This window comes from Mirounga angustirostris, unplaced genomic scaffold, assembly GCF_029215605.1.
Source record: "Mirounga angustirostris isolate CCGP_5_RB_7025 unplaced genomic scaffold, mMirAng1.0.hap1 SCAF_3, whole genome shotgun sequence".
Taxonomy (NCBI): Eukaryota; Metazoa; Chordata; class Mammalia; order Carnivora; family Phocidae; genus Mirounga; species Mirounga angustirostris.
The window spans coordinates 78,873,227-78,894,631 of NW_026991711.1; the positions used below are offsets into that span (position 1 = coordinate 78,873,227).

At 37.7% G+C, this 21,405-nt stretch overlaps 1 protein-coding gene across 9 annotated transcripts in view; it reads right to left on the minus strand.

The window, feature by feature from the left end:
• Window positions 1-21,405, minus strand: part of IFT88 (intraflagellar transport 88) — a 157,334-nt gene that overhangs the window by 49,234 nt on the left and 86,695 nt on the right. For all 9 annotated transcript variants that reach the window (XM_064586312.1, XM_064586309.1, XM_064586311.1 and 6 more), the window contains 2 exons: window positions 18,425-18,575; window positions 17,822-17,937 (listed from right to left, as the gene is read on the minus strand). In XM_064586312.1, coding sequence (XP_064442382.1) covers window positions 17,822-17,937; window positions 18,425-18,575 — 267 coding nt within the window. The remainder of the gene's footprint in view (window positions 1-17,821; window positions 17,938-18,424; window positions 18,576-21,405) is intronic.

Here is a 21,405-nt window from a genome sequence, read left to right on the forward strand (position 1 = left end):
CCCCACTCATGCTCTCTCTCTCTCTCTCAGATAAATAAAATCTTTAAAAACAAAACAGTCTTAGCTCTTAGGCCATAAAAAAACAGGCAACCAGTAGTAGTGGGTAGTTGCTGACTCCTACTTTATTTTTAAAAATTTTAAAGTTTTTATTACATTCTAGTTAACATACAGTATTATATTAGTTTCAGGTATACAATATGATTCAACAATTCCATACATGATCTGGTGGTCATCATAACAGGTGCACTCCTTAATCACCATCACCTATTTCACCCACTGCCCCACCCACCTCCCCTCCAGTAACCATCAGTTTGTTCTCTAGAGTTAAAAGTCTGTTTCTTGCTTTGCCTCTCTTTTTTCCCCTTTTGTTCATTTGTTTTGTTTCTTAAATTCCACATGAGTGAAATCATATGGTATTAGTCTTTCTCTGACTGGTTTATTTCACTTACCATTATATTTTCTAGCTCCATCCATATCATTGCAAATAACAAGATTTCATTCTTTTTTATGGCTGAGTAATATTCCAGCGTGCACGTGTGTGTGCATGCACACACAGATACACACCTCTTTATCCAGTCATCAGCTGATGGACATTTGGGCTGTCTCCATATTTTGGCTATTGTAAATAATGCTGCTATAAATATCAGGGTGCATGTATCCCTTTGAACTAGTATTTTTGCATTCTTTGGGTAAATACCTTGTAGTGCAATTGCTGGAACATAGGTTAGTTCCACTTTTAACTTTGTGAGGAACCTCCATACTATTTTCCACAGTGTTTGCATCAGTTTGCATTCCCACCAACAGTGCAAGAGGGTTCCCCTTCCTCCACATCCTAGCCAACACCTGTTCTTTCTTGTGTTGTTGATGTTAGCCATTCTAACAGGCTGGGGGCGGGGGGATATCTCATTGCAGTTTTGAGTTGCATTTCCCCGATAAATGATTATGAGCCTCTTTTCATGTGTCTGTTGGGCATCTGTATGTCTTCTCTGGAGAAATGTTTGTTCATGTTTTCTGCCCATTTTTATTTTTTTAAGAGTTTATTTATTTATTTGACAGGCAGAGAGAGAGAGAGAGCATAAGCAGGGGGAGTGACAGAGGGAGAGGGAGAAGCAGGCTCCTTGCTGAGCAAGGAGCCCGATGTGGGGCTCGATCCCAGGACCCTGAGATCCTGACCTGAGCCGAAGGCAGATGCTTAACTGACTGAGACACCCAGGTGCCCCCTTCTGCCCATTTTTAAATTGGATTTGTGTTTTGGGTGTTGAGTTTTGTAAGTTTATATATTTTGGATACTAACCTTTTATTGGCTAGGCCATTTGGAAATATCTTCTCCCATTCTGTAGGTTGTCTTTTAATTTTGTTGACTATTTACTTCACTGTGCAGAAGCTTTTTATTTTGATGTAGTCCCAACAGTTTAGTTTTGCTTTTGTTTCCCTTGCCTCAGGAGACATATCTAGTAAGAAATTGCTATGGCCGATGTCAAAGAGGTTACTGCCTATGCTCTCTTCTAGGATTTTTATGATCTCAGGTCTCAAATTTAGGTCTTTAATCCACTTAGAGTTTATTTTCAGGTATGGTGAAAGAATGGTCCAGTTTCATTCTTTTGCACGTAGTTGTCCAGTTTTCCCAACACCATTTGTTGAAGAGACTATCTTTTTCCCATTAGATACTCTTTCCTGTTTTGTTGAAGATTAATTGACCATATAGTTGTGAGCTCATTTCTGGGTTTTCTATTCTGTTCCATTGATCTATGTGTATATTTTTGTGCCAGGACCATACTGTTTTGATTACTACAGCTTTGTAATATAACTTAATGCCAAAGTTGTGGTGCCTCCATGTTTGCTTTTCTTTTCCAAGATTGCTTTGTCTATTTGGGGTCTTTTGTTGTTCCATATAAATTTTAGGATTGTTTCTTCTAGTTTTATGAAAAACACTATTGGTATTTTGATAGGGATTGCATTAAATGTGTAGATTGCTTTGGGTAATATAGACATTTTAACAATATTTGTTCTTCCAATCCACGAGCATGGAACGGTCTTTCCATTTCTTCGTATCATCAGGTTCTTTCATCAGTATTTTACAGTTTTCAGAATACAGGTCTTTACATCTTTGGTTAGGTTTATTTGTAGGTATCTTATTATTTTTGATGTGATTGTAAATGGGACTAATACCTTAATTTCTCTTTCTTCATTATTGGTATACAGAAATGCAACAGAGTTCTGTATGTTGATTTTGTATCCTGCAACTTTACTGAACTCATGTATCAGTTCTAGAGTCTTTTCGGGTTTCTATACAGAGTATTATGTCATCTGCAAATAGTGAAAATTTCACTTCTTCCTTACCAATTTGGATACCTTTTATTTCTTTTTGTTGTCTGATTGCTGTGGCTAAGACTTCTACTACTATGCTGAATAAAAGTTGTGACAGTGGACATCCCTGTCTTTTTCCTGACTGTAGAGGAAAAGCTCCCAGTTTTTCCCCATTTAGGATAGTGTTAGCTGTGGGTTTTTCATATATGGCCTTTATTATTTTGAGAGGTATGTTGCCTCTAAACCTACTTTGTTGAGGGTTTTTTTTTTTTTACACGAATGGATGTTGTACTTTGTCAAATGCTTTTTCTGTATCTATTGAAACGATCACATGGTTTTTGTCCTTTCTCTTATTAATGTAATGTACCATGTTGATTTAAAAATACTGAACCACCCTTGCAGCAAACCAGGAATAAATTTTTTTTAATGTATTGTTTGATTCAGTTTGCTAGTGTTTTGTTGAGGACTTTTGCATCTATGTTCATCAGAGATATTGGCCCGTAGTTCTTTTTTAGTGTTGCCTTTATCTGGTTTTGGTATCACGGTAATGCTGGCCTCACAGAATGAATTTGGAAGTTTTCGTTCCATTTCTATTTTTTTGAACAGTTTGAGAAAATAGGTATTTACTCTTCTTTAAATGTTTGGTAGAATTTGCTTGTGAAGCCATCTGGTCCTGGAGTTTTGTTGGATGTTTTTGTTTACTGATTCAATTTCCTGGCTGGTTATTGGTCTCTCCAAATTTTCTACTTCTTCCTGTCTCAGTTTTGGTAACTTAATATGTTTTTAGGAATTTATCCATCTCTCCTAGGATGTCCAATTTGTTGGTATATAGTTTTTCATAATATTCTCTTATAACTATTTCTGTGGTGTTGGCTGTTATTTCTCCTCTTTCATTTGTGATTTTACTGAATTGAGACCTTTCTCTTTTTTTCTTGATAAGCCTGGCTAGAGGTTTATCAATTTTTTCAAAGAACCAGCTCCTGGTTTCACTGATCTGTTCTATTGTTTTTTGTAGCTTCTATATCATTTATTCCTGCTCTGATCTTTATTATTTCCTCCCTTCTGCTGGTTTTAGGTTTTATGTGTTGTTCTTTTTCTAGCTCCTTTAGGCATAAGGTTAGGTTGTTTGAGATTTTTTCTTGCTTCTTGAGGTAGGCGTGTATTGCTATATACTTCTGTCTTAGAACCACTTTTGCTTTATCCCAAAGGTTTTAGACCCTCGTGTTTTCATTTTCATTTCTTTGCATGTGCTTTTTAATTTCTTCTTTTATGTCCTTTTGACCCATTCGTTGCTTAATAGCATGTTATTTAACCTCCATGTATTTGTGGTCTTTCCAGAGTTTTTCTTGTGGTTGACTTCTAATTTCATAGTTTTGTGGTCAGAAAAGGTGCATGACAGGACTTCAATTTTCTTGAATTGGTTGAGGCCTGTATTGTGGCCTAATATGTAATTTATTTTGGAGAATGTTCTCTGTGCACTTGAAAAGAATGTGTATTCTGCTGTTTTAGGATGGAATGTTCCAAATATATCTGTTAAATCCATCTATTCCAGAGTGTAATGCGAAGCCATTGTTTCCTTGTTGATTTTTTCTTTAGATAATCTGTCCATTTAGTAAGTGGGTTGTTAAAGTCCCCTACTGTTATTGTATTATTATTGATTAGTTCCTTTATGTTTGTTATTGCTTTATGTATTTGGGTGCTCCCATGTTGGGTGCATAAATATTTAAACAATCGTTATATCTTCTTTTGGACTGTCCCCTTTATTATTATATAGTGTTCTTCTTTGTCTCTTTTTAGTCTTTGTTTTAAAGACTAGTTTGTCTGATACAAGTATTGCTACTCTGGCTTTCTTTTAACATCCATTTGCATGATAGATGTTTCTCTATCCCCTCACTTTCAATCTACAGGTGTCTTTAGGTCTAAAATGAGTCTCTTGTAGGCAGCATATAGAGGGGTCTTGTTTTGTTCTGTTTTTTGTTTTAACCATCCTAACACCCTATATCTTTTGGAGCACTTATTGCTATTTTATTACTTGTTTTGTAGTTGTTTCTGGAGATTTTATCTGATCTTATCTTTTTTTTCATGGTTTACTGGTTTTCTTTAGTAATATATTTGGATTTCTTTCTCTTTATTCTTTCCATACTTATTAGTAGTTTTGATTTGTGGTTATCATTAGGTTTGTATATAGCATCTTCTGCATATAGTATTCTATATGAAGCTGATGGTTAAGTTTCAACCCATTCTTTAAACCTCTCCTTGAATGTTTTAGGTATACGGTGTCATATTTTACATCCTTCTATTTTGTGAATTTCTTGACTGATTTCTTATAGAAATATTCATTTTTACTGCTTTTGTGTTTCCTACCTTCATACTGTCACTTTTGGTCTTTCTTTTCCATTCACAGAGTCCCCTTTAGTATTTCTTGCAGGGCCAGTTTAATGATCATGAACTTAACTTTAATTTTTGTCTGTGAGACTATTTCTCCTTCTATTTTGAATGTTAGCCTTGCTGGACAGAGTATTCTTGGCTGCAGACTTTTCCCATTCAGCATTTTGAAGATATCATTCCACTCCCTTCTGGCTTGGAGAGTTCCTGATAAAAAAATCTGCTGACAGTCTTATAGATGTTCTTACAAGTAACTGTCCTCTTTTGTCTTGATGCTTTTAAGATTTCTCCTTATCACTATATTTTGCCAGTTTAATTAAAATGTGTCTTGGTGTGGATCTGCTTTTGCTGATTTTGATGGGGATTCTCTGTGCCTCCTGAATCTGGGTATGTTTCCTTCCCCATATTAGGGAAGTTTTCAGCTATTATAAAATATAAAATTTCTGCCCCCTTTTCTCTCTCTTCTTCTTTGGGATTCTCATAATATGAATGCTATTATATCTGATGGGGTCACTAAGTTCCCTAAGTCTATTCTAATTTTGCATAATTCTTTTTTTTGTTCAGTTTCATTGTTTTCCGTTACTTTGTCTTCTAGGTCACTAATTTGTTCCTCTGCTTCTTCCAGCCTGCTGTTCATTGCATGAAGCGTGTTTCTAATCTTATTTATTGCACTCTTCATCTCTGACTCTTTTCTAACTCTTTCATCTCTGTGCTAAGGGTCTCACTGATGTCTTTTATTCTTTTCTCAAGTCCAGTGAGTATCCTTTTGATCACTGCTTTAAATTCTCCATCAGGCATGTTACTTAATCTGTTTCACTTAGATCTCTGTCTGTGGCCTTATCTTGTTCTTTCATTTGGGGTAATTCCTGTCTTCTCATTTTGTCTAAGTCTCTGAGTGCTTCTGTGTGTTAGAAAAGCCAGTTATGGGGGCGCCTGGGTGGCTCAGTTGGTTAAGCGATTGCCTTCGGCTCAGGTCATGATCCTGGAGTCCCGGGATCGAGTCCCGCATCGGGCTCCCTGCTCAGCAGGGAGTCTGCTTCTCCCTCTGACCCTCCTCCCTCTCATGCTCTCTGTCTCATTCTCTCTCTCTAAAATAAATAAATAAAATCTTAAAAAAAAAAAAAAAAAAGAAAAGCCAGTTATGTCTCCTGCTCCTGAACATTACGACCTTATGAAGAAGAGTCCATGTAGTGCCCAGGGCCTGATTCTTCAGGGAAAGTCTCCAGTGAGTACTACGTGTGCTCTGGCTGCTCTATCCTTCAAGCTAGTCATCTGCAGAGGCTCACCTTGCCTACTGTGGGCAGTGTTTGGTCCCTGGCCTGAATGTGGGTGAGTTTTAACTAGGTGTGTTCTTGCTGCTTGTGATATAAGACCTGAAACCACCTTCACCAGAACCGAGGCCCTGCAAAACTCTGGTCAGGAGACGTGGTGTGGGCATGGGTTTGTGCTGGTTTTCTTGGGGAGGAGCCTGCCATACTGGCAGGTAGGAAAACCTAACTTAGAAGGGCATTTCCACCAGAGTACCAAGGGGTGGGGCTTAGTGTAAACAAGTTAGGTAGCCAGTGTCAGTGCTATGCTGCTTCCTGCAGGAAGTCCTATGCTTATACTGAAGGGAGGGAAATGTCACTGGCCAGCTCCTTTTTTCCTGGAGAGGCCACTCCGTGAATGCTGCCTTATGGGGACATGCTCTGAGAAGGCAAATAATCTCCCTACTGTGTGCCTCAGGTACTCTTCAGATCAGTTTTCACACTGTATGTCCTTGGGTTGTTTCCCTGCCTTCTCTCCAAGAGCAGTCCATCCCTCTGACACTTAAAACTTCAGGTTTTAAGCCGCTTGGGTTGCAAGAACTCATGAAATTCAGCCCCTCTCACTTTCAAAGCCAATGCCTATGGGGAAATGTTCCTCTTGTGCATTCCTATGTGCTCCTTTCTTGCCCTTTTCTGCAACCATGGTTCCCTCCCCTCCACAGCAGCCAGAATCCACTTCTCCCCTAAACCACATCTCTATACTTCTTACCTTCTTCAATGTGGCCTTGTCACTACCTTCAATTGTGGAGTGTGTTCTGCCAGTCTTCAGGTTGATTTCTGGGGTATTTAGGGTTATTTTATAGTTATCTAGTTGTATTCATAGGATGAGGCAAGCCTAGCCCTCTTACTTTGCTGCCATCTACCCCTCCCTTCATTCTGGAAGGATAGTTTTGCTAGATATAGACTTCTTGATTGACAGTTTTTTATTTTAGGACTTCATACCATCCTACTGTTTTTTGGCCTCCAAGATTTCTGAGAAATCTGATAATCTTACTGAGGATCCCTTGTACATTATGAGGAACTTTTTTCTTGTTGCTTTCAAGAGTCTTTGTCTTTTGGAAGTTTTATTATAATGTGTCTTGATGTGGGTCTCTTTGGGTTTTTCCTACTTCAAATTCATTGAGTTTATTGGATTTGTAGATCCGTGTCTCTCCTCAAATTCTGGAAGTTTCAGTCACTGTTTCTTGAGTCTCTCTGCACGTTTTTCTTTCTCTCTTCTCCCTCTGGAACCCCTATATGTGTATATTGGTCTGCTTGATTGCATCCCATATTTATAATAATCATGATCAATATTAAGAAACAATTTCTAATGCATGAAATTCTCTAATAATGATATTACGTTAAATGGACCAGTTATGACTAAGATTTCTTGATGCTTTAAGACATGATTTAGGGATAAAGGAAAACAGGAACCAATAGTATAGGCTTAACACAATTACCAAAAATACCAGATTACTAAGAACCATAAACATCTAAGAAATACAGCAAAGTGAGGAGTTTCTACAGTAAAGGAATATCAGTGATAGGTAATGTAGCTTAATTCAACTATATGCCAACTACTCTGGAATATGTAAGGACCATGTGACACAAGAACCAACACCTCTCCACTGCCTCCAGAGCGCTTACATTTTTACTGTAGAGGGAAAATTCACCTGACAAATTAAGATTTAGCATATTAAAAAAAAAAGAGAAAAAGTGGAAATTAGATGTATGGTACAGAAATTAAATTCTCAGGAAAATAAATGTCCACATGCATACTGAATGTCTCTGTCACACAGACGGAAGTAAAAACAGGTGGGAATAGAAAGTAAATGTACAGGAAAGCAGGGAGAGGGGGATATTAAGGGAGTTCCTAGAAAAGACTTCTCTATTTTCTGGGAAATTTAAGTTTAAAATAGGTAGAGAGACTGAGGAGATCTGTGAGGAACACAGAAAGGGCAGTTAGTCAGGGACTTTTAAGACTAATGAGCAGTGTTCACAAAATACAAATTTTTATGGCATCAACCCATCTGGTTACATAAGTTATGTCCAGCAGTGCTTCTGAGGATGTGTATGAATAGAATAGAATGGAATAAATGGTTGGATTAACCCATGAACTGAAATGTATTGGGACAGATGGGGCAGCAAAGTAAGAGAGAAAAAGTAACGAAGTAAGCAAGAAAGGAATCAGATGTGATCATTTAAGCAGCCTAGAAAGGACAGGCTCAGAACTAAAGCCAGGAGACACTGAGACTGCAAGAGAAAGGAAGGTCAAGAGACTGGAGGTCTTACCAAAGAAAGGCATAATGGAAAGTAGGTTGTATGGAAGTTGGAAAGAAAGGAGGTTATGTTCAGACAGGTGGATATTAATGAGATTTTATTGGTATAAATGTGCTGGATGATAATCAGAATCAGACAAGATCTAGGTGGCTGAAATGCAGAGGAGTTAGGGAGGTTAAATTTGTGAAACTAGACTACTGATGGCATAGAGAGAAAGAACATGAACTAGACAAGGTAAGAGAATGGCTATGAGGTCAACATATAACATTCACAAATAGGAGTCAAGGATGGGCCAGTGGTAGATAGTCTCAAAGAAGGAAGGGTGTTATATGAGCTAATGGGCTAAGGCTAGAGTCAGTATTAAGTGTAATAAAAAGTTAGAATGTATCACTTTTGTAGCTTTAGTCTCAAGTATATGATTCAACTAAAAACTATCCCCTAGTGTTGGTGATTAGTTTTATAATTTTCAAAGTATTTATATGACTTAAGAGATTAAATTTTATGATGTTAGCTAGTGAAGCTAATATAAAAACTAATTATCTAGGGGTGCCTGGGTGGCTCAGTCAATTAAGAGTCTGCCTTCAGCTCAGGTCATGATCCCAGAGTCCCAGGATTGAGCCCTGCATCAGGCTCCCTGCTCAGCAGGAGTGTGCTTCTCCCTCTGACCCTCCCCCCACTCATGCTCTCTCTCTCTCTCTCAAATAAATAAATAAAATCTTTTTTTAAAAAATTGTCTTAGTTTCATCTGGTCCCAGGAATTCAGCTAGATAGCTACCAAATCATTCTGAACACCTGCAAACTCAACTGGAGATCAAAGAAAAGAAGAGCTGCAACTCTACAAATAGAAAAACGACCACTTTCTGCAAGGTAGGAGGTGCGGAGAAGCAAATCTGAGGCGATATATGGGAAGACAGACCGTGGGGGGAGGGAGCATTCATAAGCCAGCTACCAGCAAGTGATATAGCAGTGGAATGCAAAATCAGTACTTTTAGAAGTCTGCTCCGGTGAGGGACGTCCTGCCTGAAAGGCACTCAGGTGGCGAAGCAGGGGTGGAACCCTTGCTGAGACAGTGTGGTCTCAGGATCCCCAGGGTCACAGGAAGACTGTGGGTGCCTGAGTGTGGCAGAGCTCCCAAGGCATCAGAGCAGGGAAGCCAGCTGCAATCAGCGAGCCCAGGAGTGGGCTCTCAGCTAGGGGTTGCCATAAACCATGAACCACGGCATGATCAGGGGATTGCTCCCTAAGCAGGGGCCCAGCAAGCAGCAGAAACAGTGAGAGCCCCTTCCTCCCCGGAACAGCGTGCGAGTGTGCTGCACGAGTCTTAAGGGTTTGGAGACTTGAAACAGGGTCATGTGCCTGAATTAGAAACACTCAGTCATAGGCTGGGTGAGCATGGAGTGCGGCTGGAGACCAGGGAGATAGGAGTGATTGACTGCTTTTCTCTGAGGGCACACTGAGGAGTGGGGCCCCAAGTTTTTGGCTCCAGTGCTAGAGATTGGGAGGTCGCCATTTTCAATCCCATCCTCTAAAGCTGCATGGAAAAGCTTCAGGGAACAAAAGCCACACAGAGGAGATTACTTAGACTGGCCCCTTTACAAGGGTGGTGCAATTCCTCCTGGGGCAAAGACTCTTGAAAATCAAAGCAATAGGCCCCTCCCCCAGAAGATCAGCAAGAACATCCAGCCAACACCAACTTTACTGATCACTGAGAACTGCAAAACTCCAGTACTAGGGGAATACAGTACGTGGAATTCATGGCTTTTCCCCCATGATTCTTTAGTCTTTCAAGTTTAATTTTTAAATTTTTTTCTTTCCTTTTTCAACCAATTTCTTATTTTATCAACTCCTTTTTAAAATCATTTTTAATTTTCATTTTTACAGTTACATTCTATCCCTTATTGTATTTAATTTTATTTATGTATATATATGTTTTTCTTTCTTTACAATTTTGGGATGCAGTTATCTCTAACAGACTAAAATACACCCAAAATCTAATGTATGGCTCTGTTCTATTCACCTGTCTGATCATATTTTTTTCTTTTTTTGTTTTGTAAAGTCCTTTTATTTTATTATTTTTTAAAAAGATTTTATTTATTTATTTGAGAGGGAGAGAATGAGAGACAGAGAGCATGAGAGGGAAGAGGGCAGAGGGAGAAGCAGACCCCCTGCCGAGCAGGGAGCCCGATGTGGGACTTGATCCCGGGACTCCAGGATCATGACCTGAGCCGAAGGCAGTCGCTTTAACCAACTGAGCCACCCAGGCGCCCTGTAAAGTCCTTTTAAATTTTCATCTTTACAGTTATATTCTATCCCTTCAATGTATTTAATTTTATTTTTGTATATATATGTTTTTCTTTCTTTAAAATTTCGAGATGTAGTTTCTTCTAACAAACCAACCAAAATACACTCAGGATATGGTGTATTGCTCTGTTCTGTTCACCTGTCTGCTTTTATGCCTTCCTTTTTATTGTTGTTTTTTTCTCTTTTGTTTTTTCTTGTCTTTTAATTTTCATTTTTACAGTTACAGTCTATCCTTTCATTGTATTTAACTTTACTTTTGCCTATATGTAAGTTTTTCTTTCTTTACAATTTTGGGATCTAGATTTCTAACAAACAGTCCAAAACACACACAGAATCCAGGGTATTGCTCTATTCTGTTCACTTGTCTGATTATATCCTCTTTTTTCTTTCTTTTAAATTTTTTTTTAATTAAAAAAATTTTTTTTCAGTTTTGGGTCTCTTCTGATTTGTTTAATGTATATTTCTCAGGGGTCGTTGTTGCCATTTTAATATTTTGTTCTCTCGTTCATCTATTCATCTCTGGACAGAATGACAAGATGGAAAAACTCACCTCAAAAAAGAGAACAAGAGGCAGTACTGCCAGGGACCTAATCAGTATGGACTAAGAAAGACGTTGGAACTAGAGTTCAGAATAACGACTATAAATATACTAGCTGGGCTTGAAAAAAAGCATAGAAGACACCAGAGAATCCCTTTCTGGAGAAATAAAAGAACTAAAATCTAACCAAGTCGAAATCAAAAAGGCTATTAATGAGATGCAATAAAAAATGGAGGCTCTAACTGCTAGGATAAATGAGGAGGAAGAAGAGAGAATTAAGTGATATAGAAGAGAGAGAAACAACTACTGGATCACCAGAGGAAAAGTCAAGGGATAAGTGATATTATAAAGCAAAACAATATTAGAATAATTGGGATCCCAGAAGAAGAGGAAAGAGAGAGAAGTGTAGAAGGTATACTGGAACAAATTATAGCAGAGAATTTCCTAATCTGGGGAAGGAAACAGGAATCCAAGTCCAGGAGGCACAGAGAACCCCCCTCAAAATCAATAAAAATAGGCCAACATCCCGACATATGACAGTGAAACTTGCAAATCTCAGAGACAAGGAGAAAATCCTGAAAGCAGCTCGGGACAAGAGGTCTGTAACCTACACGACTGGCAGCAGACCTATCCACAGAGACTGGCAGGCCAGAAAGGACTGGCATGATATATTCAGGATGCTAAAGGAGAAAAATATGCAGCCAGCTAGGTTGTCATTCAAAATAGGAGTGATAAAAAGCTTCCAGGACAAACAGAAACTAAAAGAATGTGTAATCACCAGATCAGTCCTACAAGAAATATTAAAAAGGAGGGGCGCCTGGGTGGCTCAGTCGTTAAGTGTCTGCCTTCGGCTCAGGTCATGATCCCAGGGTCCTGGGATTGAGCCCCGCATCAGGCTCCCTGCTCAGCGGGGAGCCTGCTTCTCCCTCTTCCACTCCCCCTGCTTGTGTTCCCTCTCTCGTTGTCTCTCTCTCTGTCAAATAAATAAATAAAATCTTAAAAAAAAAGAAAAAGAAATATTAAAAAGGATCCTTTAAGCAAAGCGAGAACCCAAAGGTAACAAAGATCAGAAACGAACAGAGACAATATAAAGTAACAGTCGCTTTACAGGTAATTCAATGGCACTAAATGCATATCTTTCAATAGTTACTCTGAATGTAAATGGGCTAAACGCCCCAATCAAAAGACACAGGGTATCAGATTGGATAAAAAAGCAAGACCCATCGATATGCTGTCTGCAAGAGACTCATTTTAGACCCAAAGACACCTCCAGATTGAAAGTGAAGGGATGGAAAACCATATATCATGCTAATGGACATCAAAAGAAAGCTGGGTTGACAATCCTTATGTCAGACAAATTAGATTTTAAACCAAAGACTATAATAAGAGATGAGGAAGGACACTATATCCTACTTAAAGGGTCTATCCAACAGGAAGATCTAACAATTATAAATATTTATGCCCCTAATATGGGAGCAGCCAATTATATAAGCCAATTAATAACAAAATTAAAGAAATAAATCAATAATAATACAATAATACTAGGGGACTTTAACACCCCACTCACTGCAATGGACAGATCATCTAAGCAGAAGATCAACAAGGAAACAAGGGCTTTCAGTGACACACTGGACCAGATGGACTTCACAGATGTATTCAGAACATTCCTTCCTAAAGCAATAGAATACACATTCTTCTCCAGTGCACATGGAACATTCTCCAGAACAGATCACATCCAGGGTCACAAATCAGGTCTCAACAAGTAGCGAAAGATTGGGATCATTCCCTGAATATTTTCAGATCATAATGCTCTGAAACTGGAATTCAATCACAAGAGGAAATTTGGAAAGTACTCAAATACATGGAGACTAAAGAGCATCCTACTAAAGAATGAATGGGTCAACCAGGAAATTAAAGAAGAATTTAAAAAATTCATGGAAACAAATGAAAATGAAAACACTACTGTTCAAAACCTTTGGGATGCAACAAAGTCCGTCCTAAGAGGGAAGTATATAGCAATACAAGTCTTTCTCAAGAAACAAGAAAGGTCTCAAATACACATCCTAACATTACACCCAAAGGAACTGAAGAAAGAACAGGAGATAAAGCCTAAACCCAGCATGAGAAGAGAAATAATAAAGATTAGAGCAGAAATCAATGAAAAAGAAACCAAAAGAATTAATAAGATTGATAAACCCCTAGCCAGACTTATCAAAAAGAAAAGAGAAAGGACCCAAATAAAATCATGAATGAAAGAGGAGAGATCACAACCAACACCAAAGAAATACGAACAATTATAAGAACATATTATGGGCAACTTTATGCCAACAAATTAGGCAATCTGGAAGAAATGGATGCATTCCTAGAGACGTATAAACTACAAAACTGAAACAGGAAGAAACAGAAAACCTGAACAGACCCATAACCAGCAAGGAAACTGAAGCAGTCATCAAAAATCTCCCAACAAGAGCCCAGGGCCAGATGGCTTCCCAGGGGAATTCTACCAAACATTTAAAAAACTAATACCTATTCTTCTGAAGCTGTTTCAAAAAAACAAATGGAATGAAAACTTCCAAACTCTTTCTATGAGGCCAGCATTACCTTGATCCCAAAACCAGACAAAAACCCCACCAAAAAGGAGAATTACAGACCAATATCCCTGATGAACATGGATGCAAAAATTCTCACCAAAATACTTGCCAGTATAATCCAACAGTACATTAAAAGGATTATTCACCATGAACAAGTGGGATTTATTTCTGGGCTGCAAGGGTGCTTCAACATCCACATATCAATCAATGTGATACACTACATAAATAAAAGATAGGACAAGAACCATATGATCCTCTCAATTGATGCAGAAAAAGCATTTGACAAAATATAGTATCCTTTCATGATTACAACTCTTCATAGTGTAAGGATAGAGGGAACATATCTCAATATCATAAAAGCCATATACGAAAAGCCCACTGAGAGCTTTTCCCCTAAGGTCAAGAACATGGCATGGATGTCCACTATCACCTCTGCTGTTCAACATAGTACCAGAAGTCCTAGCCTCAGCAATCAGACAACAAAAAGAAATAAAAGGCATCCAAATTGGCAATGAAAAAGTCAAACTCTCACTCTTTGCAGATGATATGATACTCTATGTGGAAAATCCAAAATTGCTAGAACTCATACAGGAATTCAGCAAAGTGCAGGATTAAAATCAATGCACAGAAATCAGCTGCATTTCTATACACTAACATGAGACAGAAGAAAGAATTTAAGGAGTCAATCCAATTTACAATTGCCCCCAAAATCGTAAGATAAGTAGGTATAAACCTAACCAAAGAGGCAAAGGATCTCTACTCAGAAAACTATAGAACACTCATGAAAGAAATCGAGGAAGACACAAAGTAATGGAAAAACGTTTCATGTTCATGAATGGGAAGAACAAATATTAAAATGTCTACGCAACCTAGAGCAATCTACACATTCAATGCAATCCCTATCAAAATACAATCAACTTTTTTCACAGAGCTGGAACAAACAATCCTAAAATTTATATGGAACCAGAAAAGACCCAGAATAGCCACAGGAATGTTGAAAAAGAAAACCAAAGCTGGTGGCATCATAATGCCAGACTTCAAGCTCTATTACAAAGCAGTAATCATCAAGACACTATGGTACTGGCACAAAAACAGACACACAGAACAGAGAACCCAAAAATGGACCTTCAAATCTATGGTAAACTAATCTTCAACAAAGCAGGAAAGAATATTCAATGGAAAAAAGACGGTGTCTTCAACAGATGGTGTTGGGAAAATTGGACAGCCATATGCAGAAGAATGAAACTGGACCATTCCCTTACACCATACACAAAAATAGACTCAAAATGGAAAAAGACCTAAATGTGAGACAGGAGTCCATCAAAATCCTAGAGGTGAACACAGGCAACAACCTCTTTGACCTCGGCCGCAGGAACTTCTTGCTAGACACATCTCCAAAGGCAAGGGAAACAAAGGCAAAAATGAACTATTGGGACTTCATCAAGATAAAAAGCTTTTGCACAGCAAAGGAAACAACTGACAAAATCAAAAGACAACTGACAGAATGGGAGAAGATATTTGCAAATGACATATCGGATAAAGGGCTAGTATCCAAAATCTATAAAGAACTTATCAAACTCAACACCCAAAGAACAAATAATCCAATCAAGAAATGGGCAGAAGACATGAACAGACATTTTTCCAAAGAAGACATCCAAATGGCCAACAGACACATGAAAAAGTGCTCAACATCACTCGGCATCAGGGAAATACAAATCAAAACCTCAATGAGATACCACCTCACACCAGTCAGAATGGTTAAAATTAACAAGTCAGGAAACAACAGATGTTGGCGGGGATGCGGAGAAAGAGGAACCCTCCTACACTGTTGGTGGGAATGCAAGCTGGTGCAGCCACTCTGGAAAACTGTATGGAGGTTCCTCAAAAAGTTTAAAATAGAGCTACCATACGATCCAGCAATTGCACTACTGGGTATTTACCCCAAAGATACAAATGTAGGGATCCGAAGGGGTACGTGCACCCCAATGTTTATAGCAGTAATGTCCACAATAGAAAAACTGTGGAAAGAGCCCAGATATCCATCAACAGATGAATGGATAAAGAAGATGTGGTATATATATGATGGAATATTATGCAGCCATCAAAAGGAATGAAATCTTGCCATTTGCAATGACGTGGATGGAACTGGAGGGTATTATGCTGAGTGAAATAAGTCAATCAGAGAAAGACATGTATCATATGACCTCACTGATACGAGGAATTCTTAATCTCAGGAAACAAACTGAGGGTTGCTGGAGTGGTTGGGGGTGGGAGGGATGGGGTGGCTGGCTGATAGACATTGGGGAGGGTATGTGCTATGGTGAACACTGTGAATTGTGTAAGACTGTTGAATCACAGAACTGTACCTCTGAAACAAATAATACATTATATGTTAAAGAAAAAAAAAAGAAGAAGAAGAAGATAGCAGGAGGGGAAGAATGAAGGGGGGAATCAGAGGGGGAGATGAACCATGAGAGACTATGGACTCTGAAAAACAAACTGAGGGTTCTAGAGGGGAGGGGGGTGGGGGGATGGGTTAGCATGGTGATGGGCATTAAAGAGGGCACGTACTGCATGGAGCACTGGGTGTTATACACAAACAATGAATCATGGAACACTACATCAAAAACTAATGATATAATGTATGGTGATTAACATAACATAATAAAAAAAAATATATATATATATATAAAAAAGAAGACATATAAATGGCCAACAGAGACATGAAAAAATGTTCAACATTACTCAGCATCAGGGAAATACAAATCAAAAGTACAATGAGATACCACCTCACACCAATCAGAATGGCTAATATTAACAAGTCAGAAAACAGATGTTGGCGAGGATGTGGAGAAAGGGAAACCCTTTTACACTGCTGGTCCGAATGCTGGTGCAGCCACTCTGGAAAACAGTATGGGTGTTCCGGGAAAGTTGAAAACAGAGCTACCCTACGATCCAGCAATTGCACTACTGGGTATTTACCCCAAAGATACAAATGCAGTTATCCAAAGGGGCACATGCACCCTAATGTTCATAGCAGCAATGTCCACAATAGCCAAACTATGGAAAGAGACCAGATGTCCATTGACAGATGAATGGATAAAGAAGATGTGGTATATATATGTAAAATGGAATACTACTCAGCCATCAAGAAATGAAATCATGCTATTTGCAATAACATGGATGGAACTAGAGGGTATTATGCTAAGCGAAATAAGTCAATCAGAGAAAAACAATTACCATATGACCTCACTGATATGTGGAATTTAAGAAACAAAACAGAGGATCATAGAGGAAGAGAGGAAAAAATAAAACAATATGAAATCAGAGAGGTAGACAAACCATAATAAACTCTTAATCATAGGAAATAAACTGAGGGTTGCTGGAGGGGTGGAGGGATAGGGTAACTGGGTGATGGACATTAAGCAGAGCATGTTATGTAATGAGCACTGGGTATTATACAAGACTGATGAATCACTGACCTCTACCTCTGAAACCATTAATACATTATATGTTAATTAATTGAATTTAAATTAAAAAAATAAAAAACCACAAAACTGTCTAACACAGATCTCAATCAAATTATTAAGCATTCCTTTATCATTCAAATTATTCAAAGTCACATTTAATGTTAAAATTCAATTTGGCCAAATACAAAACAGACCTGAATTTTTCAGTTGTTTTTGAATCAGGCATGTACAAAACATTTGGATATGAACTTAAAGACAACTTTAAAATTGTTAGTATACAATGTAAATCGATTATAAATTAAAACCAACACAACTTATTTCTATTAGGTCTCTTTCAGAAATGAAACCTCGTCCTAGGACCAAGTCAGTCATTTTCTAATTGATAATGAAATAATACTTATTTGCTGAAATATGAAAAAGAAAAAGAAAGTACCTTAAGGAAGGTATTTTTAAAAATTTTTGCATAAAAGACTAACATACTTATCACAATAAAGACTAAGTAAAATGGAATATCATTCAAGAAAATGGAAATAATGCATGAATGTTCATTAATATTTGCTTATATAATACCTGTAATATGTTTATCAGATTCTAATTCTAGGGATAAAATCAAATCCCAACACAAGGCATTTTAGTAAACATGAAATCAGTATAGTTACTTACTGTATAAGAGAAGCTCTTTCAAAGTATTGAATGGCTTTTTCACAAAACTGGGTGTCAATGTAATAGGCTCCAAGCCACTCAATGACTTCAATGTTAGAGGGGAAATACCTGTACGACTGGAAAAAATATGGAATGTGACAATACAACATCAGTGGCAACATATAATTAACACCTCAACATTTTACCTACTGACTGGATTAATTTATCCAATGTGAAGTTTCTTAGTAAAAAAGTATGAGCTGTCTTAAGTACTTTGTAAGTTTTAAAACTACAAGAATTAGAAAACATTTGTTTGACATATTTTTAAATTACCTATCAATAGCTTTTTGATGTACTGATAGATGATCTGAGTCTAAGTAAGTAATAGAATTAAAAAAGGGATGAAAATCATGCTTCAAGGGAACAATGAATTTGTACTTTTAATTTTTTTATTAAATTAATCAAAAACTAACTTTATATTCCACAAATGCTTTCTTTTATTTTAAATTATTCATTTAGAAACTAGTAAGCATTTCTAATTCTTAAAAACTAAAAGGCCTGCTGACTGTTTTATAACAATTCGTAAAAAGCTTTAAAGAAGAAGGAAAGTAAGATTACACGTACCTCATAGTAATATTGAAATGCTTGGGATTTATCTCCTTCACTATCATATAATTCTCCTAGTTTAGACAAAGCTCTAGAATCAGTTGGAACAACACTGATCAGCTGCATTAACCATTCAATAGCTTGATTGGGATCTTCCATTAATTCATATCTTGGACAATTTTAGTTAAGGATAACACAATTTTTCTAAATTCACTGATCAATAAGGAAACCTAAAAACAACATTACAGTAAAAATATTTCTTAGCCTATAGTAATGTGCTATTTAATACTGTTTACTCTGAATTTCTTCAGGGATGGGGATGAAAAATGCAGCACTGTAACACTCATGTTCCATATATGCCTTGCTTTTCCTTTTGCTTCATTACTATCCACTAAGATCAACTCCCAAATTTCTAGCAGAATTAACAGTTTGCTCTTTTATTCAAAGCACTGTCCACTGTCCAAAATTTGTCCTTAATAAAAATGCCTGAAAATTATGTTCAATTATTCTACCTCTCTTAAAATGTTCAAATATTAAGGGAAGAGTTTCCATGCATTTTCCTGGAGTTTTCCCTAATTAGATTATAAACCCCAAACAAAGAGTTTGTTTTTGTAGATTTTGTGCCTAGTAAATCCTCTGCATACACTCAAATAATTTATTCCCACCAATACTTATTGACTATTTATTTTTATATTAAATGTCTCAGTGAAATGAAAATATTCCAATCCAAAGTTTTATTGAAAAAGAAGAATCTAGGTTTTTGGTTTTTTTTCTTTTAAAGATTTTATTTATATATTTGAGAGAGAAAAAGAGAGAGAGAGAGCGTGAGCAAGGGGAGGGGCAGAGGGAGAGGGAGAAGCAGACTCCCCGCTGAGCAAGGAGCCTGATGCAGGGCTTGATCCCAGGGCTCTGAGATCATGACCTGAGCCGAAGGCAGACACTTAACCGACTGAGCCACCCAGGCGCCCCAAGAATCTTGTTTTTAATGATGGCAAATGTGATACCATAGAGAAACATAAAAATAAGAAAATGTATTCAAACAGCCTTAAACATATCAATTGCTTAACTAAATCCAAACTGATCATGAACTGGGCAGTATCAGATCATGATAGTGGAAATTTCAGAGAGATCAAATGGACAAAACAAAAAAGCTAAATGGAATAAACATGAAACCATCTGCTCTAAAAATAATTTTTTTCATTAAAAAATGTTTTATGTACTCTAAAAAAAGTAGAGCAGGTAGTATTTAAAATTATTAATGGTATACCTTATAACATACTTTTTCCTAACATATTTCTATAAAATTTAAATCAAGATAATGCTAACTTAAAAACCTACATAAGATCTTTTTTTTTTTTTACAGAGAGACAGAGAGAGAGCACAGATAGGCAGAGTGGCAGGCAGAGGGAAAGGGAGAAGCAGGCTCTCCGCCAAGCAGGGAGCCTAAAATGGGGCTCGATCCTAGGACCCCAGGATCATAACCCAAGCCGAAGGCAGACGCCTAACTGACTGAGCCACCCAGGCACCTCTCTACATAAGATTTTAACCTTGGGGTGCCTGGGTGGCTCAGTCAGGCAATCAACTCTTGATTTCAGCTCACGTCATGATCTCAGGGTCACGGGATCGAGCCCCCTGTCGAGCTCCCCACTCAGCAGGGAGTCTGCTTCTCTCCCTCTTCCTCTGCCCACCCTCCTCTCTAAAGATAAATAAATAGAATACTTTTATAAAAAGAGAGAGATTTTAAACTTCCCTGGGGCACCTGGGTGGCATGGTCAGTTAAGTATCTGACTCTTGGTTTCGGCTTAGATCATGGTCTTAGGGTGGTTAAGACTGAGTCCTGTGATGGGCTCTGTGCTGAACACGGAGTCTGCTTGAGTTTCTCTCTCCTGCTCCCTATGCCCTTCCCCCCATGCATGCATGCACTCTCTCAAATAAAATCTTAAAAAAAAAAAAAAAAGATTTGGGGCGCCTGGGTGGCTCAGTCATTAAGCGTCTGCCTTCGGCTCAGGTCATGATCCCAGGGTCCTGGGATTGAGCCCCGCATCAGGCTCCCTGCTCAGTGGGAAGCCTGCTTCTCCCTCTCCCACTCCCCCTGCCTGTGTTCCCTCTCTCGCTGTGTCTCTCTCTGTTAAATAGATAAAAAATCTTAAAAAAAAAAAATTTTTTTTTAACCCTTCCCAAATATTTTTGTGAAAACTTATTATTTTTAAAATCAGGAGAGAAATTAACATGTTTTTCAAATACTGTCAAAGGCATTAAAAACATTAACAAATTTCTGCTTTTTCAACCAATGGCAAGGAAAAAAAAACAACCCAAACTAAAGAAAGCCAGGAGTTGTAGGAGAAACTGACACAGGAGGAATGTTTTCTATTTCAACATTCCCCAGAGTTCTAAAGGTAATACTGGTATATATAGCCCACAGTCAATAAGTAACTACTGAGTGACTGGAATGAATGAGTGAATTGATACAAACTATTGGCTAATTTCGTAGGGTAAAGGCCTCTGAAGAGTTATACTCATTAAACCTACAGGTCAACTAAAATAAGACAAATTAACCGAACTCAATCAACAGTACTAAGCAGTAATAAACAATATTTTCCTTTTAAATAGTAAGTTACTGCTTCAAAAATACCCTACAAGACTCAGACTTAATACATTCTAAAGTATCTAATCTACAATGAATAGTTTATATGTATTAAACATGTTATACTCAATTATTTCAATTATTATTTCCAAAAATTAAGAAATAATAGTTTTAACCTTTAAATAATTCCTTTTATAATGCAAATGATCTTTTAAAATCACCCAAAAAACAGACTTTTAACTACAGAAAACAAAGAGATGGCTACCAGAGGTCAGGTGGGTGGGGGGATGGCAGAAATAGGTGATGGGGATTAAGGAGGGCACTTATCATGATGAGCACTGAGTAATGTACAGAATTACTGAATCACTATGCTATGCCTCTGGAACAAATATAACACTTGTGTTATTAACACTAG